General features: G+C 47.0%; 1 protein-coding gene across 1 annotated transcript in view; it reads right to left on the bottom strand.

Annotated features, from left to right (window-relative positions):
* Positions 1-401: 401 nt before the first annotated feature.
* LOC143177372 (uncharacterized) overlaps positions 402-24,731 on the bottom strand; it is a 70,958-nt gene continuing 46,628 nt past the window's right edge. Inside the window, exons 3-4 of the mRNA XM_076375246.1 lie at positions 566-668; positions 402-490 (exon numbers count right to left, since the gene is read on the bottom strand). Coding sequence (XP_076231361.1) covers positions 402-490; positions 566-668 — 192 coding nt within the window. The remainder of the gene's footprint in view (positions 491-565; positions 669-24,731) is intronic.

Genomic DNA, 24,731 nt, shown 5'->3' with positions numbered 1-24,731 from the left:
TTGCTCACAGCACTTAAATAACAAACAAAATAAGCTACCAGTGCATCTCATGACTACGTTTACTACGGGTAAAATAGAAGAAAATATGCCGAGAAATTCTTCTCAAGGCAGAATTTCAAAAAAGTCAGATGCACCACCCAGTACATTTGGAAACGTTGTGGCTCGAGTGGCCAATTGCCTCATCCATACATTCGAAAACTTACGAGGGCATAAAGTGCGCCCTCCTACATTTCTATATCGCCGATACGTATGCATACATGCGCGCGTGGCCAAGAACGGATCGCGTGCGCGACCACCGAGAAGGGTGGAGCGAAGGGACGGCACTGGTCATCGTCGGAAAATTGAATTTCGTCCCTGAGGGCCAGTCGGATGAAGTATGCTGACAGTTGGAAAATTTGCGTTTAACCGTGTGCACGCGACCCCTCGCTACCACTGGCTCGGAAAATCTTCGACAGTCTCTTCCGTGGATTCTTAAATCCGTGTGAGTCGTCTTCAATTTTTTCAAATCTTATTCACTCGCTATTATGCTATATGTAGTATTTGTACTTTAATTTAAAGCACTCACCGTGAGGCACCCATCCATGGTGACACTTCTCGCAATACCGAATATGCCGCTTCCCTGGGGTGAAGGAGTCACAAGTGCACCCATTGATCGTACACCTGATGGACTGAAACCAAAAATAGAAATAATGACTAAAAACACTGTATTTATATTTGGAATCAATTTTCCATTAAATAACTTTCGCTTTCTTTTTCGAACACCAAGCTTAAGCAACTTAATGCTTGGAAATCGAATGGGGCTCAAATCCTCACCAAACGATACCTATATAGGTTACAGTGAACCCAGCAAAGATTAAACACATACTACATGAATCGCCGCCTTTGGAAGGTGACCTCTTATTAAGCTGGTAGAAAAAGGTGCAAAGTGGGGGGAAAATTTGTATTCGTCGGCTTTTCACTTGGGGAGGGGGGAAATAACCTGGACAGTTTGGCGCGGATTAAAGGATCGTTGCCGCAGGCAAGTTGGAAAAAAGGGGGTGTGGTATTTTGAGTGACCGTTTGGCATAATGCCACCCCAGAGGAAGCTCGTAAGAGACGAGGACCGGTAGGATTTTAAGGAACCGTGAATATTTTCCGAGCTTCGGCACGAAATTAACCCCTTGGGAACCACCGTCCAATCTTGCCCCCGGGGCGGGAACGAGCCGAGCAAGCCTTCTGGATCGAGTATTACTTTACGTACGCGGCAGAGAAGTTTATTTTGCGCTGGGTATCCCTTCACCTGCCGGTAGCGAAAAAAATCTTAATTTCTTCCTCCTTCAGCATTCGCGCGCTAAAAAGTTCCCCGTCCACTGACACGAATCTGCACTTCAAATAAAAATTCTTTATCGATAAATGTCATTTTTATTACCATAGGTTTTTTGTCCCACAATTGACAGGCAAGATATCTAGAAGGGGGAGAGAAAAGTAAATTCTAGCAGACTCACAAGTGTTATATATTATCATTCAGCAAAATAACAACAGTCACTTCTTGTCTAAGGGGTTGAATAGGAAATCCCTTATTGCTCCACTGAAAAAGAAGACCCATGCACGGAGCATCGTGCCTCGCAAGAGGGGAAGATATTTTCGCGTGAATGTGTCGTGATGGCAGAACAGAAGCGGGGGTGGCACGCCGTTATAGCGTTTTTGCGGTGCGTACCGCCGATATAAAGACAAATGAAGCAACGCGCGAGCTACCTTAGTTGGCCATGTGTCTTTATACAGACAGCATCCCGTGCCACCGTGGAAGCTCATTCGCGGGAAATCTTCTGTCGCGAGTAAACGTCGACGTTCACAACGGCCTCGCCGACAAAATTTCGCAGCCGGCGAATTTTATTAGCCGCACAGCGGGTTATTTATTCGAAACAGCGACAGATTATATGGCGATATTAGCGGTTGCTTGCTAAGGCGGAGAGGGGATATGCCCGCATAAAACAACCTTCCCGTTTCGCGTTTTATATTCTGACTCTGAGTTAATTGACCCTATCTTCAGGACTGAACACCGTGGACTTGTAACGTTGTGCTTCTGGAAGCTTTGTAGAAACAATTTTAAGCAAAGGAGATAGGAATTCTAGATATCGAAAATGTATAATAAGAAGATAATAATACGATAATGTTACTATCAATTTTAATACTGTCATGGTATAAACCGACTCTTGGTCGGTTCCCCCTGTTCCCTGTACGGATCGAGAGGCAAACGACTTGCACCACATGGCCGCATTTTCAGCGCGAGGAGACAACACCCCGTTTGTCCCCTCGTTTCTTTGCATACCCTTCACTTTCGCGGACTGTCTTCCGCTATCGTGGCGGACGAAAAGCAATAACATTTTTACGAGCCACGAAACATTTATTGCCAGCTCGGTGCCGCCGTTGCGGCGTTTTATCATCGCCGTTCCTCCCGTTTAATACTTACTCCCCGCTTAAGGACGCCACGAGCAGCTTCTGTATATTTTTCGCGGTTGTATATCTTCCGATTAGACACCGGCCAACGACGCTGTCTGCCAGCCTGCCGACGAGTTCATCAATTTGCCGTTCCTTTCTTTTCGAAAACTACACGCACGCACACAGTCTGGGTGATTAATCGGCTCGTTCCGTTCAGCTAATGAAACGCGTTTGCGTCGCTGTGCTCGCGTGCTGCTCGCGAACACAGGTACATACCACTTGTCCATGCAGCGAGCACAGTGGCCTGCGTTCGCGAACATTGTTCTTTAAGGAATTAAATTTACCAACAAACAGTCGAATAGAAATCATTTCTGTAGGTATGCAAATTTTGAATATTCTTTTTTGTCGAAGGAATGATAAATATTCGCTTATGATAATGAATGTACAAGGAATGAAAGAGACATTAAGTGCGGAAATTTCATTGCATCGAGCCACTGAAAAGGTCTCGTGGCCGAAAGTAGTACTAGAACACCCTGCTAGCTGAACTCCGCCAAAATAGGGAACATCGATTGTAGCTGTCACTTTCAAAAGAGACCCCTCCCCGATTATCACCCTCGACTTTACCATTCAACATGTTCTGGTTTCCAAACGAAGAAGGTAGATGAACTCTGCAATAGTGCAACATCTGAATTTAATTTTGAAGCAAATCGAAGAATAATCTAAAAACTTTCTCAAATCAATACAAATTTGTTTTACTGATAAGCTGAATTTTTTAAAATTCATGTTGGACAAATGAACATATAGGATTTCGATATACCTACAGATACGGTAGGTACTTTAACAATGAAACCGAAGAGCAAAACTGAACAAAGCATAAGTACATGTATCTCGAACCAATGATGGACATTACAGCATATCAGGGAGCGGTAATTAATTACGCGGATATGGATTACATACAGAAATTGCGCGAACATGTATTCCCAATCAATAGTAGCGTGGATCAGAGTAGCGAAGACGATTATCATTGTAATTGCGATCGCAAAACCATCGTGCAACATACACGCGTGTTGTTAAACATGTTACTTGACTAAAATACGAATATCCGTTACAATCTGTTAACGCGAGAATGGAATTACATTGCAAAACAGTAACTGTTGGAGAAACTTGTCATTCGATTATAATTGCTTTACCGTTCGATATTCGATGGTTTAACAATTTCTATTAAATATTGAATTTCAGTTTCAAATTACACAACTCAGAGACACAATATTTTTAGTTCCTTCTTGAGATTAAAAAAGTTAGGAATTATGAAAACTACAAATTCTCTCATTACTCGAGACTAAGGTATACGCAATAAAAATACACAGTATCGATTTCTTTTAAAAATCATCAGATAAGTTTTTCTGAGGTTCGTTAAATCTCTTTCAATTAATTAGTAACAAAGTTGGGTTAATAATAAAACAATGGAACAAGTTATAGTCTTACAGTCATTATTGGGGTATAAAGATAAAATAGCATGATAATAAGAGCCTCTAATTGCATTACATTAATGGCATCAAAAAACGTAACTTCCTTTTCCGTATTATGGAACACAGACTACTTTCTCGGAACGTAATGAAGCTCGATCCATAGAAAAATAAATGTTTTTTGCAAGCTAATTCTCAACACCATTTTCTATCGAATCGCATTTGCTAGCAGAATCGCAGGAAACAGTTGTTTTCAAGAGACTTCCCGTCGAAGTTGATCAGCCTGATGTCCAGAAACGCGTTGGTCGAATTCTAGCCGATTGCGGGGTTGATTACAGAGGATGTGGGGGCGAGAGGGATGGAACTGGGACAGGAAAGTAGGAAAATTCGGCTGCGCTCGAGGACGATGACGTCGATGCGATATGCCGCGGGCAAATCCGCTGGTGGATGTACTGCGTTCGTGTTTAATGAACGGGGCTAATCTCTCACCCCCCCGCCCCCGCCACCGCCCTGCCCCCTCTGCTCGAAATGCAACGTTAACAACGTGTGAGAGCACGACCGGCAACTCGTTCATCGTTCGCAAATTAATTTGACCAGTGCGAATTAAACCTCAAGTATAAAGCTGGCGAGCAAAGCGTGTAGAGCGAGCGACCGGCCGAGTCTACAGCCCCATTAATGAGTTGGAGGGTTTAAGCTGGTCTACGCGTTTCGCTGATCAAATCTCCCTCGTCCCCGTTTCGTCGTGTCCGAACAGTCCGAACTTCGCTCGTTTCTACCCATTGGCCTCTTCCTCGCGCTCAGGACGCGTAGCGATCCGATTCCATGAAATATGCGTGGTGATCTTCCCCAGCTGCCGCACACAATGCTGAAAAGCTTCGGAATAAGGTGGAAACTGATTTTCGACTCTGTGATCATTTCTCTGGAAGTTTAATACAACTTATTAATTCAAATACTCATCGTGTAAGCTTCTAATTGTCCCCTTCGTTAACCCTTTCACTGTTGGGCATTACAATTCTTTTCAGACGTGTGAAGATACACATTTTAATTGCAGTTCATTATCTGTGTGCTTAGCAATCAAAAAATTATTCTATCTGTTATCTCCACTTCATATTTATGACACCAGTCTTTCCTTCAACTTTCTTCTATGTCAGTCTTTTCGACACGTTGGCTATGGAAATAAGCAATTGGCACCTCCCCTCGACCAGAAAACTGCACGGCCACGTGTTCATGTCAGGGAAAACGCAACAGAATAGAAAAGAGAAGAGTAGAGTGAGGTCGTTCTTTATCCCGATGCGTTTTATGTGTGGCGGAATAATGAAATGCTAACAGTCTGGCTACGTTTAGCATATTGTCGCGGCCACAATGGCAATTTGCGTGATATATCTGCCCGTTTTCCTCGGGTCGTGTTCAAATGTAGCGGAATTAACCGGCCGAACAGCCATGAAAGACCCGCGTATTTTGTGGGAGAGGAAAGCTTGCCAAAAACCGAAGAATATATAATTCTTCGGGATCTCTGAAATCGGTAAAAACCTCTGTGAATCTTCAGGAACACAAATATTATAAATCTTCGACTGAGATTGTGTTGTATATTCTATCTTCAATTGTATAATAATTAAAAATATTAATACCCCCAAAACAACTCTAATTCTACTTCTAGGAATTCATCTTAATTGACAGAAGACTTCATAGTTTTATTTTTCATGCTGAATTTATCGCGACACCGTAAATTAATTGTACCACAACGCCAAGCAATTCGTCATAAAAGTGTTCCAAAGGAATTGAAAAATTCAGAGCAGGTCGATTAGTCCCCTTCGAGAGCGGAGCGCAAAGATTATTTCGTATCGCAGACCAGGCTATAACAAGGGAGAAAAAGAGAGGGCAGGGTCCTGCGTGGACGATAAATATCGCGGCGGCGACGACAAAATATCGCAAAATAAGAAAGGTTCGCCAGACCCGGGGGTGACAGACGGCACCCTCAGGAGCACTAAGTCACGGCCTATGCTAACTTTCGCTCTGACCGCCACCCTACCCCATTTCCGACCGATGAAATAATATCGCCCCGATTGCCGTCGCGCTTGATCCATGTAGCGTGAAACGTCCCGACGTTCTTCAAGACAGAGCACGCAGAGGGATTCTTCGAGAACAAGTCGACCACGAAAATCGCAAAGGGATGCAGGCGTTCCTTTGCCCTAAAATCTTGTGCTCCGATGCATGGCTTTTGGCGGAGAATTTTTTATAACTTTTCTTAAATCATATGTGATATACCTACATGTATAGAGCGAAGAGATAACAGGTAAATTATTCACAAGTAGATAAAGAAAAAAGGGGAAAGGTAACGAGGGTGAAACGAAGAGGAAAAGGGGAATTGGATTAGCACTGTGAAGCCAGGACAAGCATCCAGGAAACGTTTACTCGCCGTTGGCCTCCGTAAGTCTCAATTATTTAGGAAAATTGTTAAAAGCCGCAGATCAGGGGATTTCAAGCCCGTGGGAAATGGCCCATCGTTCAGCTGAAAATTACTCGATCCTTCCTTTTCTACCTTTTTGTTTCCGGTACTCGTCGTCCCCGCGTGCTTACGCAGTTGTGCACGTTCGAACAGGTAGCCGAAAGCCGGGCAGAGGGTGCTTTTTAAATCTCATTATTACAGCTGGTGGGCAATGGGAAAAATAACTGAGGGTCGTGTCGAACAAACGGGGGTAGAGAACTTAATCCTACGGGTTCTCCCGTGAAACGACGATCGCGCCAGCGTGCAGTTCAGCTTCCAACCTAGCCACGCGCTTGGGATTTCTTTTTTAATGCGATAAGAAGAACAATGCCACGTTATTTCGTGACTCCATCCCTGTCACGCCCTCCGAGATTTAATAACTCGCCTGCGTTCATTCGTGGAGTGAGATTGGGTACGTATATAGAATACCGAGTAACTTGTCTTCGACAAGGTGATTTTAATTCCTTTTCGATCTTCTTGTTCCGCTCAAGGAGAGCAGGACTAGCAATATGCTACCAGAAACAGATCCCAAGATTTCTAATGAAAATACAACGAAAAGTGGAATAAAGACACCAAGGGACCATCGTTATTTGGCAAAGGAATGCCATAATAATAACAGTAATAATCGTAACGCGATATCGAAGGAAATCTTTGCTGCGAGATGGGGGATAGGCAGCCGCCTACGGCAAGGATCGAGATCTCGCGGCCCATCTTGGCCAACGGTCGGGGCGAAAGCGGCCAAAAAAATGACTAGACGTTTTAATAGACCGAGTTTCCATCTATCGTCCCTATTCATCGGCAATTTCCGATTGAGTCGCCCGTCCCCAGGGGATCGATCGCTATTGTCTCGGCTCGAGACTTGACTTTTCATCCTGACACGGCCACACCTTGCGATCGTCGGCTGTTCAACGAAAATGAACCATAATAGCGTAATGGCTGATGGAAGCTATTTCTCCTAAGGGAGTCCGTTCGGGAAATGCCGCCGTCACATGCGACACGTGACAGTTCCACTATAATAGCCTTGTCTGCTTTAATATTTGAACGTTGAATATTTAAAAATGTGAAAACTTGAGCATTTGAAAATTGGAATACATTTTTTGCAAAACTGACAGCTAGAAATTCAAATATTTGAAAATTTGAAATTTCACACCTGATTTAATGCACTCACGATTCGCTACTTCAAACTTTGCCCGTTTCATCACCGTAATTCTCACTACTAGGAGAATGTGTGCCCGATGACAGTTCACGTTTCGTCGATTCCAGCAAGTAGCACTCAAGTCAGACCCCGATAGCTGATGGCACTTTGACACGGGACGCTCTTTCCTGGTAAACGTGCCCCCTGTCTCGCGAACAAATCGTGACTACGAACCTTTCTCCACGTCGATTGGTTACGCCCATTGTGGATGATTAAATGACGATGAATCTCGCAAAGGACAACTGTTCGTATCAACTCCAGTCGTTCAAGGGATAATATGTACCTGGGGGCGTTGTGAACTTAAGAATAAGCCAGGATTGTCATAGTTTGAAAAACCCTTGCCAAAAGCAATTGAGTTATATCACCTTTGACGTGAACACGTTGCAGCCCACTTAATAGTTACATAAAAGAGACATAAAGCAAATGAGATATATGATTTGAACCCCTCAGGAAGTTCAAAAGGCAAATAAGCTGAAATATTACTTACTGTACATGAACCAACTCTGAGAAACGTTTACTCAATACTGAGTAAACTTTCATTCTTTGCGCTCCATAAACCATAAACCAACGCCGCGGTGAATTGAACGACGTGTTAACAGGACAGCAATGCGAAGAATGTATTCCCCGGGAAGTAAAAAAAATGTTAATGACGCTAAGCGGTCGGTCGGCGGCCAAACGATCGAGCAAGTAGACGGACATCGATCCCGGACCAACGATCGCGCGGAATTCTCGCGAGGAGAAAGGTCCCCGATCGAAAGGAACACGCCCGCGCGCGTGTCAGCCGCGGCAAATAAATAATAACCCGTGCCAATTATGGAATTCCACCGCGCGACGGCTTGCATCCGCGGAATTTCCGCGGGTGGAGCAAGGACTCGAAGAACCACGCGAAAGGTCGTCGATACACCGCACGCAGCGATGCTCGTTTCTCGTGCGGCCACGCCAAGGAGTGTCCTAAAAGGAAAAAACGAGTTGGAGGCAGAAAATCGATAAGTGAACCGGTTGGTCAGCGACGCCGTTTCGAGGATCGCTTTGAACGTCTCGAGGGTTCACTACGGTCTGTGATCCTTTTGAATCTAGACGGATGCTACATAGTTGCCAAACGAAAGAAAAAATGGGATCGTATATCTACATTTTGTGCAGCTGTCGAGGATGATTCTTTGATAGCGCGTGAAACCTCTGAAGGAAGATCAGATCGCGATCCACGTCATTCTCGGTCCTCCAGAGGATCGATCGCGAGCGTGAGTAAGCTGAGACAGTGCGGTTCTCAGGAGAGTCGCTCGCTCCAGAGGGAGTTGGCTTTTCTCAAATAAATCGGAATTTCAAAAAGATATTAAGGTAAGATATTAAGGATGCGACGCGGCCAATAAGTCCCGCGGCTCGTGTTCGCTAAGGGGACCCGAGCACCGTCCCCTCCCATGAATTATGAACGTCCCGCGGTCTTGTCTTTCGCGCGCATTGCACGCACACGCGAGACTGGACGCGGCGCGCACGTGTGCCGCGCTAAACGAATAATAAACACGTGTACCGTCTATGCGTAATAGTCCTGCTCGTGTATACTTCAATGGGTGGAGGTCGAGTCGCATAACTCGTTTCTACGACTACATATAGCCTGTTCCGCGATTCTTCAGAGTACTTTCAGATCTACGACCAATCGACTTGCTCCAGCTCAAGCTTAAAGCTTATATGCGATTTCAGAGAATCTCGCTGGAATTACTCTCGATAGCTATTCAAGAGAATTACCTTTGGAATTGAAAATTTCAATACACTTAAATAGAACTTTGAGATTTGAATTTTGACCAAATTGTTTCTTCTCTTGTTTCTTCTTACAGCTTAGAACGCAAGGTATTATGTATCACAAGTCGATGTCCATTCAGATGCCTCGGTGTTCAGTTCTCTTGGTCCCTCGAAATGAAGAAACAAGAAGCAGAATGGCAGAGGTACCTCCAGCGCATTCTGCTCGAACCACAGCTTACACGATATTAATTTATCGCAAACGCGGCGCGCTCACAGCGAGGGAAGATTGGTCCACGAATCCGCGCCCCGTCGTAGGGGTCAGAAGGGCGAGGAGAGTCGCACCCTGGCCCTTTTCGGGCCGCTGCGAACGAGTGTAACGGCAACCCCGACGGGGCCCGGTCGATGCGTGATATATCGGCTCGTAAAAATCCTCCGAGAATAAAATATCTCGGGTGGATCTCGGGGCGAAGGTCGGCGTCGCCGAAAGGCCCCTCGCCGCGGTGCACCGCGTTTATGGGTGACCAGGTACACGTATGCATCGGGCCTCGCACACGGGCCCGTAGGTGCGAACATTGTTAACAAGTCCCGTATTTTATACACTCCCGCTGAAACAACGAGCTGGCTGCTGGTAAGGGGATCATTTCGGCCAGGGGTGCTCCGTCACCCTCTTCTTTCACTCTCTACACTCTACTGCCAAAATACAACTCAATTTACTTTCTTATTAGACGAGTATCGAGTTAGTGATCTAGGCTGTGGCCCACCTTCGAGGTACTGAAGATTCTTTTTTCGTGAATCTGTGTCACTGGAATGGAATTTGCTTGGCGATGACCACACCGCCGTTTGAGAAATTATTGTACACCTATGACAAGAGAAATTGAAATAAGACTCTGAAGGTTTGCCTGATTGCCTGTATTGATCGCGTTAGAACGGCGAATACCGTCACGTAGCGATTGATCGATAGGATAGGCCGCGCGAGAAACTTCGAAACGCAGAAACGCATCCAGGTCAGTCGGCGCATAAATCGCGCGATCGCGTCGTGCATGAGGTTTGAGTTGAATAATCGTAACATAAATAAAAGATCCTGTGGTATCGCTGAACGACGCCGTCCATTAACGCGTGTTAGAATGACGGTAATCCGCTGAAACGTATTTAAATTTTCCCGCTTACGTCGCGTCGTGACGCCGTATAATATAAATAATTCTTGATCGATCGAATATCGATTGCCAGCGCGAGTGGACGATCGTGCATTTACATATAGATAGTGCTGTCAATGTAAATTATTACGGCAATAACCGACAGGTATATCAATTTATCCTCGTTTCGAGTCCTTTGTTTCTCTTTTTTATAAGCGCCTATCTCTTCTTCCACAGGGTGAAGCGTGAATCCGCGGGCGCGAGACGCGACAGAAAAAAATCGACAGGCACAATGAGCACGCGCGGGAATTGAGAACCCTCGTCGGTCGGCGACGATATTTCCAAAGGCTGTTACTCGACCGGTCATAATTTTAAGCATAAACACTGATTTGGCACGAGCACCGTGTCCAACGCGAACCCGCGCTCTTTTTATCTGCGCCGTTACGGAACAATGAAGTCTGTTTACCCTGATTAACTCCTCGCGCAAACGAGAGCGAAAAGCCAGCCGCAGCCATCGATTTACACTTGGCGAGGAGCGAAGTTTAAAAACTGGCTGGCTGACTCACGACGACGAGAGCTTCGACTCGCTAAAGAGACGACCACTGCGTCGATTTTAGCGATCGACGCAAACGTTAACGTACCGCGAAGCAACTTGAACGTGTCTCACCGTCAGAGATCCCTATCTCCAGCGCTCTTTTCTCCAGAAGCTCTCGCCTTCCCCAGCTCCGCCATCGAACAGTTTCAAAACGCAATTACAGTGTTCGTAACGATCGCTCTCGTTACCGACCACCAACTATGATATCGAGTTCCCCGCCAAGTCGAAGGTATCTGGAGTCCATCGGTATCGAAAAACGAGGAAAAAGGTTCATGATCAGCGTCAGGGTGAGCCGGGAGGAAGAGAAGGAGGAGAAGAGGGGAGGCATGTCCAGCGAGACGAAGGCCACGGGTACAAGAGGATTCGCGGCACTTACCGTCGATTCGCTTTATTTTATCCAAGTGCTTCCGGATATTCCCCGCGTGTGGTGTTCGGTCAGGAGGCTAGGTTAAGGAGCAGCAGAGGCACTCGTTCGCCCCCTCCTTCTCCAAGGGTCCACCCCGGGGATGGAAAAGGGTTTCGCGGAGCGAGCAAACGAGTTCGGTTCTGTTCGGTCTACTCGGTTCCTGGGATGGGGGTGGCAGAAAGTAGGAGGACGAGAGAGAGTGGAACGGAGCAGAGGACGGTGAGGCGCGGCGCGGCAGAGAAGAGGCCAGAAGAGGAGGAAGAGGAGGAAGAGGATGGAGAGGGTCGAAAGGGGATCGCTGCCTCCTGCACACTGGCCCCCGGGGGCGGCGTATTGATCCAGAGGCGGCGGCGGTCATCCGGCCGCTAATTAAATGCCAATCGCCATCCTCACCCCCGTCAACCACCCCTGCCACCCTCTGTCTCACCACACTCCCCTCCTTCAACCGCCAGGCTGCCTCGTCGACACCCCACCCTCTCAACACTCGATTCACCCTCTACTTGCTCCGCACCGGTCGGTCTCCTGCGGCTCCGTCCCCTTTGAACCCACGCACCACCGCCATATCCTGTGATATCGCCATATCCTGAACCCAACGCTCCCGCTCCCCTCCTATACCTACGCCTGCACGCGTTGTTTCATCCTCGCTGATTGTGATACGCGACACGGCTAACCTTTATTGTACCGTAAACACACCCTCTTTACGCGACCACCGAATCCTCCTGATTGGGCGAGCCGAATGGGTTGCCACCCTTTCGGAGTTCCTTTCGATGCTAAATCTGTGGATTCTAAGCTTCTAGGTAAGTCCCTAGAAAAAAGCTACTTGGGGGTAGAAGGCGCGTGTTTCGGAAAAAATGCACAGCACTTCGTCAGCACTGTATCCAAGTTCCCATGTTTATGTCCCAAGACTATCTTACAATCACGCCTTTTAGGGAAGAATATGTTTATCTAGCCCATAAGTTTATACCTACTCAGGTCTACGAAATGTGACCTCTGCCGCGTGTCTCGCGATAGCGACCCATATAGCGCCGGCCATGCATCATGCGCGAGAAGATACTGGAAAAAATATGAGAGGGTCGCTGGGCTGTTAATCTGAGACGTCTACGAGGACGAAGCGTTGCGCGATTGCCACTAGATATAAGCTTTTCGTCTCGTGATTTACTCGAGCAGTCGTCGTGACCAGCAACCAAGTATACCAGACACGTCCGAATGAAGTTCGGCGGACTCCGAAAAGATCGAGGGAGAGTGCGAGAGATTGGGGGATGGGTCCGGATAGCCAGGAGGGATCAGCTGTGTTCTTCGAAGAGCGGAGTCCCATGGGAAGTCAATCAACCGGGTTTTCTTCCTGCGCCGCGAAGGGGTGACTCGCGATTCGGATCCCACAGAAAATTCCGTTTCACTAAACTCGTCGATGCTCGCTTCTGCGCCATCAGCTTTATAGCTTCCGAGCTATCGATCCCCAAGTTGACAATTATTTCCTCGCGAGTTCGCAAAGTCTTTCGAAACCAATTAAAGATTACTTTATATCATAAGTTATCGTCTTCTCCTTCAAGTAATTCCCATATTCGTGTGTTATAGCCAATGCAAATGATAGTATCCCCTAAAAAATCAATCACCGATTACCACACCTCACTTGAGCGCAATAGAAGCTCTCGAAACTGTCGATCGGCCCTCTTAACCGGCATGAAACGAACAGCAGGCCATTTTAATCGGCCATTAGACGCGCGAATCCGCGACGTGGAGGAGGCAAGTCACCGACAATCATCGATTCCGCGAAAGTGACCGACCACTCCTCTGCACACAGTCGTGCACACACGTGCGCCAGCAGGCCACTATATTAAATCGAAAGCGAGTGCTTCCGAGGCAACCGGCTTTTTCAGCAGCGAACTCCCATTGGCGGTCGAGTAGCCCCTTCTTTATTCGAGGCAGTGTTAATTGGCGCGGAAGTAATTAAGAGATGGCCACCCCCGGGGTCCCCGACCATCCCCCTTCTCCACCCTTGTGTCCTAACCCCGCCAACCCCTTGGCTAACGAGCGAGCGTTGCTCTGGGAGATGGCAGCGTCGTGATTAATAACAAGGTCCTCTCCAAACCTTGACGCGCAGCCTCCGCGTGGAAAGGTTGTAGGTGAAATTCCTGGCGGTGCGCGCGAGCCAGAACCTCGCGTACGCCGTGGCCACTATGAGAAAGGATTTTTTCCTCTTTCTGCTCGCTCCTCTCTCCTGCCTCTTGCCGTTCTTCTCGCGCGATGAACGCTCGTTCCCAGTATCCGTGAAACGATCAGTAATCTACCCATCGATCACCCTTCAGTTAACGTGTCGGCACGTTGCCTTTGGAATCGATCGCTGGAAAAATGCGCTCGAGCTTCGGTCCTAATGGGCAGAGTTAAGATTCGTGGCTTCTGGTCTCTGAACCATTGAATTTCTAATTCAACACTTTCTAAGCTTCCAATAAAAATACCTCTGTCGATATTGCCAAATTTTGACTCCAAAAATTCCTCCTCACCTATTCCTGCTCTAAAATCAATGGGCAACCCAAGGGAGTCCACTGTCCTTAACATTCTTCCGAGAATAAAGAGACGCTAGGAACGATCTGCCTGGTTCTAATCTATACATCGAACGAAATTGTGGCCCCGGTTGTTTCGTCGATCGAAGGAATCGATCGAAACCTGGAGGGCGGTCGAGCGCGGGAGTCCGATCTCGGGAATAGGATCTCGAAAAAACGAGAGCTAGCCCGAGCCCTGAGGCGAGCTGTAGACACATTTATATATCGATCGGATATTTATGAAGATTCGGGAAGAAGGAACGCGATGATCCGCATCTGCCGCGCCATTAGGTTAAGCCAGGCCCGTAGCTGGGGGCGCCAGGTGTGACCTCGGCGGCTCTCTAATGACGAAGAGCCGCGATAATCCGAGCAGCCCCGTCGATCCCCGCACGGATACGCGGAAGAGATTGATACGGGTCGATGGAAACCGAGCGGAACCCCCGGCACTTGCTACCCGAATATTCTACACGCAGTTTGCGTACTTCCTTCGTAACAGTGCGACGCAAGCTAGCTTCAGAGCTTGCAATAGATGAAGGATCTCTGCTGTTGCACGTTCGTTGCTGCGATGTTGGAATATTCGTTGGAACTTCGGAAGGGAATTAGACAATGTAGATAAAGTTGATGCTTTTCTCTTTTCGTTTTTTACTTATCACCAGAGAGTTTCTATTCGGCAAGCAGTAATTAGCTACTCCAGGTTGGCCGAGGTCATCCAGCAATTGATCGAAGGAAGTGTCTGAAGCTTGTAAACACGCGTCCATTTCCGAGAAAGCTAAAACCGGGTCAAGAATTTCCTTGTTAAACGCAGCCCGTAATTTTCGTCCGAAGTTATCAAGGCGGCCGAGACAGGGTAGGTGTCCGACGCAACACAGGAAGCGACCCAGTTACATCGCATAGCGAAAAGATTTGTCGAGGTAACGGCATAATTTAACCGGCTTATCGACGAGCAGCTTACAAAATAGCCCTGTTGTAGGTACGCCATGCGGGTCCCCCCGAGGCGATCCGACGATCGAAGTCACTTGCACGCAACAGGCAAAGAGGTGCCTCGAGTAGAGCCTCTCGAAGGAATCAGTGACGTTAAGAGTGGCGACTGGTTGTTGGAAAACCGAGATCACTCGTCGCGGTGTCGTCATAATTCGACGCTGATTGGTCGTCGTTGTCGTTCCACGGTAATTGATCATTTGCTTGTCAGAATAATCGTCGTCACGCCTCAGCAGCGGCTCTTCCTTGACCACGACAAACGTACAGCTCCGAAACAAAGCGAATGCGCGCATATGTCGATTTATTGGCATTTTATTTGACTTGCTGAAAAGTCATTAAAAGTATACCCATTAGATACGGAGCCTTTAGCTTTTGTGAGCGGCTGTTAATGGTTTGGCGTGACTACTCGCACGTGTACGTAAGATTTACGTAGTTTGCAACGATTAATTATCGTGTTTAAAATGGAAAGTATCTTCTGGAGTAATCTTTCGAATAATCTGCTTTAATACTTGCTGATGAAATTACTCGAAATGAGTTCTCGATCCGGTTACACCTACTAATGATTCCTTCGTTACGTGGCTTCGTAAATTTTACGAGATCCCTTTCAGAGTCGGGTCCAATGGCAACCGGAAATTGTTGTATAACGAAATTCAAGGGATCCAAGAGGATAAGTGATCCAAGCGAAGAGAAAGGACGCATCACCGAAGAAAGAGTGATTATACGATCCCGAATGCTTCTTTACCATCTTCCTTCACTCTTCACCTTTGTTCCCTTTTCCATCTCCGTCTTTCTTCCTGCTCGTCCCTGCAACCTCTTCTTCGCGAAGTCATTCGAAGATTCTGACACGTCATTTCCCGTAATGCGATATATACTCACGAAATCTCGAGGATCACTCACTGGCTATTAATCTATTGGCAGGACTCCAAGGCCAATGCACTTTACGATATACATATTCAGTGACAGTATCGTACATAAAGGCGTTCTTTCTGTCTTTTTCAGGAAATAGTAAATTGTATAACAAGCATGTAAGTATATGAGGTAGGTGCTCAGTTTCTTCAGATAACAAAAATAAGAATTCAAGTCTTGATCAAGGAATCCAGTCAATAGTCTTCTTCACATTTTTCTTGCTTCTCGATTCTATTGTGAAACATGAACTTTGACATAGTGTTGGAAGTCCTCACCGGTCAAGGAACAGTAGCTTACAATCGTTTTATAAAATCTATAACTCTGTTCACTTTCTCCAAGAATAGGTTACTCCTTGCACCAGAAAATTGCTTGCAGGAAGCAGTCACGATGGCTAGCCCAGTTTCCAGCAGAGGCCTAGCATCGAATGGCATCGTGGTTGTGAATCGTTCAATTCCCCGCAGCAACCCCTCAAATGGGAGACGGGTCTCGTGACCGATTCACCCTTAGGACGGATGCTTACGAAGCAGACGTCAAAACATTCGTGAAATATGAGGGTGCGAGCCGCGGAAGATCGATTCGCCGGGACCCTTGGATGAAGAGGCGAGCGGTGGCCGCGTCGGCGAGGTGGTTCGCATTGTTAAAAGCCCGTAATAGATTATGCATTAAACGCGAGGCAGAATGGGAGAGATAGCGTAACAATGGATGAACCGCTGCTGGGTCCCCTCGGGGACTCCGTCCTACGTCATCCGTCGATCCTGAGATCATTATTATCCAGGGAGTACACTGTTTCCTTCCTTCCTCCCTCCCGATACTCTTCCGTCTCTCCTTCCTTCCTGCATTTCAGCGCGATCAAAAGAGTCGCGTCACGTTCCACGATCCGTTTCGACGTTTCGACCACCCTTCGACAACTATCCGACTGTTCGACTGACGCGGGTGGAAACGGGTTTAAGGAATTTTCCTGCTGCTTGAACGTACTTGAAGAATTTTGATTGCACATTATTTACACGGAAATGAGTTTCAGCGTAACCGACATAGCGCGCTGCGCAACGGTAATCCAGTTAACGTCGAGCTCAGCGTTAAATAATCGTTACTTCACCCTTATTAGCTCGAAGATTGAAAAAAGAATACTGTCCCAAGGAGTTACTTCATATAACAGTCTCTTAATGCTCCGATGCGCTCCAACAATGGTATTCGCACTTTCGACCAACACCAGCGAAAGTGAGAGTACCTCCACTGAAGCTTATCGAAGCACGTTCGATTGCGCTACGGTTAAACGTGTATTGAAAAATTACTGAGAACTCGTACGATGGACTTTCAAGTGCTTATCGTGAATATGGTGAAGGATTTTGCGTCGATCTGCACGCCTGTCGCGACAGATTGTCTCTAAATCTGTTTATGGCAAGAGGAACGAAAGAGGATCCCGGTCCCGCTCGAATTACCGGTCATTTCATCGTCGCGGAGAAAGAGAGCGTGGTCGAGCGCAAAAATAATGCATGTAATCTGGCTGGTAAAGCCGTTTGACCTCTCGGTCCCGGGTATAAAGACTAACCCTAGCATTACCAAAATCTCGGTTGGACCGTCGAGGGGACAGGACGAGTGCAAGCTCGAGAGGGCTGAACGATGGAGAAGGAAGAGCAGAGCGGCGCGATCAGGAGGATTACGGGAGAGACGACGTGACTCCATATGTGAGATATTACGCGAACGTGTAATTTCACTATTACAGCTAATCTGTTGACATTAGAGAACAGTCGAGCGAAATTGTTGGGTCTCCGAATCGGAGCGATGTCCAGTGCATGGCTGCGCTAGCTATTATGTTAAACAGTTTAAACTATTCTCTCTAAAACGGCCCAAACGACCACCGCCACTCACCACGACCACCATTATTCTAATCTTGTCTTTCTCCATTCCTCGAGGATATCGCTCCTAGTAGATGATGTGTGTCTTTAAACGGCGTCCTAATCATCGTTCTGCTCACCCCACCTAGGCTTGTCCTAGATGGACGATCGATCCGCGACTGATCACGCAAAATTGTGAACGTCGCGTCTAGAAGGACGTGTCCGCGCCCAAATCTCCAGCTTTCATGGTAATTTTCTTCTGTCTTGGATTTTAATGGAACGTTCCGACGTAATTTGTGGCGAGACTTGACGAATTCAAAGTGGCGATCCTGTGCCCGATTTTAAGGCCCTCTTACGAAGGAACTACTGTATTTAGAAAATCCTTCAAATTCTCTCCAATGAAACAATATTTTATAAAACCTTGAATTTATGAAAGCTCGTCTCCTTCAAATTGCAGGTACCAGACCACACTTGTAATCGAAAAAGAAATTCGTTGTTTTCAGCGATACGACATTGAACGAGCGAAGATCGCGTGATGAGATTAGGCAGAGGTTATTCAAGTAACTGGTTAAGGTCGATCGGTTCAGAGAAGAGGAGGTCGCGGCGTCAAGTCGACGTGTTCTGTCGCACGAAATCGGAAAGGTCAGCCGCGGAAGGAGAGGAAGAGGAGGGACAGTCGTAATAATAAGAATGAGAATAAGAAATCGTGAACCGATCGGCGTTTCGAAAGGAGGCAGTCGTGGAGGACGGTCGACAGCTGGAAGACGGACACGAAACCACGCGATCCACGGGATCCTGCACCGCATTTCTCTCCCTCTCCTTCTCCCTTTCCTCCTGCTAGGTTTCATTGTCAGAGTCGTTACGTCACTCTTGTCGCTTCTACGAGGACGCGCGTCACAGTAACATCCGATTGTCGACAGTCATCGGGGACGATTGAGCAGCCGAAGCGCGACCTTCGCGCAATTAAAACCCCTTGAAGTTTCAGCCGTCACGATGAAAACGGTTGACAATGTCGACACACGATGAATAAGCTTTTAATGTAACGGAGCTGAGAGACTTATCCGACGGTTCCTCGGCCGGATGTCAGTTCGCTACAGGAACATGCAAAACTAAAATTCCCTGCTGAAATTCCTGTTAGACGATGACAACTGTTTAAAGTGTTCTACGATTACGAGTAGAAATATCTTTGCTGTCTCTATTTTACTATTTTCATGTTTCTGTGACAGCTTCTTAGACACCAAAAAAGATCAATTTTTCAAAATAAAACTCCGCGATCCTCCTTGACCATGAATTCTTGAATCAACCAGTATGTACCTATTGAAGGAAGCGTTGAACGTGTCGTCCGATGCACCGAGCGTCGACAAGGTAAAAGGAATTGGTGATTAATGATTACCAAAGGATCGCCAACGAGACAACCGGGTATTTTCAATGTCACGTAGTCAGCGACAGTTGCTGGAGAACGTTTCGCTGCTCCTAATAACTGTTCCCTGCAACCGGCTATCGGTATCCAGCATAATCCCAAAGTTAATCGAGGAGGTGAGTAACGGAAATGCGACCCAATCAATGATTTCGCGGAAAACAGACTTGACGTGGACGCGGCGACGGCTGTGACTAGCGGATCGACGTTTATGAAGATGCTTTGACGTTCCCCGAAGGCGATATTTCGCAGATGGCATTTATTAACTTCTCGTACGTTATTTCTAGACGTGCAGCTGTTTTCGGGCTGTTTTGCCGACCGCCAATGGCCGTCCAGTGAAGGGAACGAGACAGAGACGCGGTTTAGGAAGCGGACGTTTTCGCGATGGCAAGAAGTTTCGCGGCTCTTTTGAAGTTTTTAGCGAGGTAATCAAGATTTGATGAATACGCTTGATGTATGAATCAAGCCTTCTCGTATTCACATAGGACCCTATTCTACTATTCGCTATAAAGAAAAAGTGTGTCAGATACTGTGACGTCTAGACAAACGTTTCAAAGATCATCAGTGTCTGATGGATCCATCAATTCTTATTCCTTGAGGAGAGTATAGCAACTACTTGTGACGCTATAAGAACAGTCATGGGAAAAGAAAAGAGACAAATGCACCTTCCTTAATAGCGTCGCACTCAAAAGTAAAGATCTCGAATTTGAAATGAGTTGTCCGTTAAAAATTTCGAAAGACGCGCGGCGCGTAAAAATACGTGGCCCATTGAAGCGCAGCCGTTAACAACGCAGCTCCTGAGCATCGATTCATCGTGGACGTGCTCCATTATCTCGACAGTGCCGACATAATCGTTTCAAATTATCCCGAGCTGGCTGCGTAATCGCGTATTCTCCTACCCCGCACTCGGTGCCCCGCCACAAAAGTCCCTCACAAAAGGAGTCTCCGATCGATCCCGTTCGATCGAACGTATCATTTTTATCTGCCGAGCAGGACGACCATCCACCTTCGATCCAGGGGATACGTCTCGAAGGTGAATTTAGAAAAGACGTGTCTCCGGCGTCGGCGCGTGTGCGTGCGCGTCGAAAGGATTCGGGATAGGACAACAATGAACGCCATCGATGTCGGCCGAGGCGCAAATTACAGGCGATTGCTGGTCGGGCATCCCTCGAAACCACCGGCGTTCCACAAGGTGACAAGCTTCGCCGAGGATTCTTTCTCGATCGAGCAGAAGCAATGGCGCCAGATACGTCCACACGGCAATTTTGCCCTGCTACTTTTGCGGTCGCGAAGAATTCTCTGGCTACACGCGATAATTCCATTTTCCTGTCGCTGCTACCTTTCTGTCCCTTTGCTGTTTCTTTTGTGGCTCCTCAACGATGCAGTCGCGGTTAAGCGGTGGGACTGTGGGTCCAACTCGAGCACGCATGGAACTTTGGGTCTTCGGTGGAGTGATTGGATTCGAGATGTTATCGAAAAGGTAAATGCGAATTTATTGTCGACAAAAAAGCTTCAAGCCCAGGTTCTTAGTGTCACTGTAGACTGCATCTTATGCGAAGTATAGACCATTGAAGTGTTAATATGGAATATAAGCAGAGGCAATGAATTCTCAAATTTTCGGAATTATAAATTTATGATCCAAACGTGTCTCAGAGCACAAAGATACCTCGAGGTTCGAAGGACCGACGCGACGCATTCCTCTGCATTCTACGCCACTGGGAGGAAGACGCAGAGAATAGACAGAGCGAGGAGAGTGTGAAGTGTGAAGACGGTTAGGGACTCGTTAGCTCGAATGATAAGTCGGAGCAATTTCACAGCTTGAAGTGCCGACAAAACAGACGAGCGGATGCCACGGGAGGAGACTCCAAAGAGAGATTCCTCTGAAACCTTATTCTTTGCCACCGTTCCGAGTCGAAATGGAAGCGTCGATGGGACGGCCACTTACACAGAGAAACGCCGCGCCGAGGCTTGATGAAACGCGATTAATCAGAAATGATTTTTGGTCGGGAGAATGGAAAGTGTTCTTTCTGAATTCGAACAGACCTGTGACGTCAGTTTAACGTAACCAAGATACACATTTCATTTATGGGTTAACGGAGACGCTTCCCTTGAGCTGAGGAGGCAAGTAAGGTTGTCGAGTGAGAGTTCTAAGCACTCGAAACGCAAGAGACTTGGTAACGTCACGTTCGAGAAAGTAAAAATGCTTCGAATGAAATTGGGAGTGATCGGTATCTTACTTAACGTTTTATTACTCGTGACGAATGATTCGCACAATTCCCTATCGACATTTTCGCTCAGCAGAAATCCTCCATTGTTTCCCTATGTGATGAATAGCTGTACTCACTTTGCTTCAGACAGTTCGTGATCTTGGAGTGATATTTGACTAGCCGTTAACCTTTAACAAGCATTACTCATGTATTACAAGCAAATCTTACGGGACATTAGAGCACTTGTTCAGAGTCATGACTAATATCAGAAACTGTTGCTTTTTAAGAACGTTGTTACCACACCTCGAGCATGCTCTAGTAATTCAGTTTCCAGTTTTGCGTTCTACTCTCGTAAGTTCAGCATAAATTTCCGTGAATAATTTTCCTCGCGTATACAGCTGGAGAAATACTCGCAGTCTTGATCGCGTCCATCGAAGCATCTCTGGAAGTCTTGTCGGAATCGAGGATTCTGATAAGGCAGACCAGGATAGAGTCACAGAAGTCTAAGGAAAAAGGAAAAGCCAAGATAGGTGGGAGAAAAAGGTGGATAGTACTGGGATGAAAAGTAAGAGAGGAGCGACTGAAACGGAGTAAAGTGCAGATCGTACTCGTCGTTCGGTTGCCAGGCAACGCGCTAATTAGCCCACCCAGCTCTTTCGAGTGGATACTCGACGGTACTTGCTAACCTCTCTCTCCTCTTCCTCTTTCCTGTCTCTCGCTGCTCTCTTTGTCCGTCTCTCGAGCATGCCAGTGACATCCAGCAGGATCATTAATGCGGCAGTCAACGCTGATGGATCGAGAATCAGCGCGAAATGGCCGATTTTCCAAGCCCGTCCCCTGGATCCCGCGTAAATCAATCCGAGGGCCATAAAACTCCCTCCTGAGAGCGGTTCTCTTCTGAACCGCAAGGAAACTTCTTCCCATCCACTGTTACTCGCTCGCCTTAATGCGGTTTATTTGTTTATGTGGAATATCGGTGCCTCGCCTAATTATGGGACGGAAATTGAACGCACACGATGATCAACGCGTAATACGGCGAGCTTTCAGTCGGCCGGAGTGGCAGCAATACATACTGATTGGAAATTATCGTTATTAGCTGGTACTACCGTGGAAAAATCTACGATGAACTCGTGCTGCCACGATTTATGGTTTCTATCAAAAGAAACTGCGTGGTATACCAAGGGATCGTTATTCCACAACATAATTTTGTATTGCCGCTGTCTGAGCAACGGCTTAATCGATGGGAGACTCTGAATGTAATCAGTCGGCTCGATTATTGCTTAATTCTAGCGCAACGTACGAGAGAGTTCGATCTGCGAGACTGGAAACGCGTCCACACGAACGCCACTCGATCCCATCCTAGAACCTTTCCCACGAAACGTCTCAGAAACTGTCACCTGTTTCGGGCCTTTCAATTCGCACCTTACAATATTACATCCTTATTATGCAATGATACTTATATGCCTATTCCGGATATTGAGGCTTTGCCCGATCCATACTGCAAACTCGACTTCCTTTCAATCTTAACGACTCCCCGAAGAACGAGTCCGAATATTTCTCACGGTAACCCACTGCTTGAGAATTCGAGTTATTGTTACAATCGCAAATCGGAGTACGGAGCGGAACTAGTCCCGCGTAGGAACCCTGAGGGTCGTCAAAGGGCTGAAAAATCGAAACGATAAGAAGAGAATGGGTTCCGAGGGCGGATAACGAGAAAGGAGAAAATAAAGCCGCTTAGACGTCGGCCGAGGTGGAGAAACAAAGCGAGGGAGGCGGTGGAAGTGACTAGAGAGACGGAGGAGCGTCGGTTGAACCAGGTTAAAGCATCGCCCGAAGACAGACATCGGTCGTTCTGTGGTGGTCGTACAGGTGCGGCCACGAGAACGCAGCCAGCTCGTAAAGATGCAAATACTCTCGGCTGATGGACTCGTCAGCGACTGTCAAAGCGCGATTGCAAAGAGGATAGGGCGTCCGCACCAACCTGCCTCTCGCGAAAGAATATTCTGTTGCGGCTTCGAAGATAAACAATGAACCGCGGCAGCCCTTCCGAGGAGAAGGAGAAGGAGAAGGATCCGAGCGAGCGTCTTCCTTGTTTTCGACTCGCGGCCCTTTCCGCATCGACCGACGCCTCGCGCTCGCATTTTCTGTTTGCTCCACAAATAAACCCTTCTCCAGCCACCTTCTGTCCTTGTCCCAGGACTTTTCTTTGAACAAGTTGAAGGCGAAGTCGAGATTCTTCGCGAGAATCAATGGAGATCTCGAGCAGCGAACCGTTCTATCGCTAGGGTGTTTCGTATTTTCTCGGTGGACATAAATAGCTTGGATTGCATTGCTAAAGTTGGCAGGGCAAACAGAGCTCGTGGGGTGGTTCAACAAACACATCTATTACTCGTACACTTTTACTTGTAGTGTACATTATATACTCTAGTTTCCAATTTTCTATTCTGGAATGAAGAAGAACCTTTAATTTATGACGATGTCTCAGCATCATATATTTTAGTAACGATTGATCAGGCATTTGCTTAGAAACTTTTTCCACGAGCCAAATAAAGAAATTGACCAAAATTAAAGAGCTCATTTTCAGACGAAACTGTCTAACCTAACAGGTCGTTCCCTTTACTATTCCTCCCTATGTTTCTCTACGTCACCCCTGTCGACACATTCCCGATCCCTTCCGCCACGACTTTACTCCAATGACATGGATGATCTTTATTCAGGGTTGCCAGAGTAAACACAGCACCTGAATGGACGATTCCTGGCTTTCTGGCGTCCACGGTCAATCCGTTGCCTCGTTCCTAGGCAAATAAATAAATAAATCGACGATTTTTCGGACTCTGGCAAGCCGATGGAGAGTGGTAAATGACGCAGAGTGCGGCCGAGCTCCCTTCGTCCCGCTCGACGAGTAATCCTGCCGGGTCAACGCCAATTGTTGTTTTAAGGGTGTGAAACATGACAGGTGCACAATGAACGGTGATGCTGCAGGTGCGAATGGGACGACTAACGATGGATCCGTAAAAGCGAGGAATCCTCGACCTCGCGAGGCTTCTCTTTCTCTCCTGACGAGAACGACGCGTGTAACAGGAGACAATTTGTGATCCGTCGCGGAACAAAGATTTGGAGAACCGCCGAATCACTGTCCAACAGGGGAGCTCCTCATCTCGTCATAAATGACGACCCTAGTCTTTTCGAAGGGAACCAAAGAAGCTTAAATATCGCGTGGTTTGGAGAGCTGTAATGTTATACTTCATCTAATCAATCCTTTTTAGAAGCATGCACAGCTTTTTGTATTCAAGGGAGTTTTTGCATATTTAAGTAGTTTTATGAACGAATTTCTGAAGGAAAGGAATGTCCCGCGATACGGGATCTGGAAGACGAAAAGACTTCGTCTTGGTCCACGAAGCGCGACACCTTATCGG

Source organism: Calliopsis andreniformis, chromosome 3 (assembly GCF_051401765.1).
Source record: "Calliopsis andreniformis isolate RMS-2024a chromosome 3, iyCalAndr_principal, whole genome shotgun sequence".
NCBI classification, from domain to species: Eukaryota; Metazoa; Arthropoda; class Insecta; order Hymenoptera; family Andrenidae; genus Calliopsis; species Calliopsis andreniformis.
This window is presented reverse-complemented; position numbering and strand designations above follow the sequence as displayed.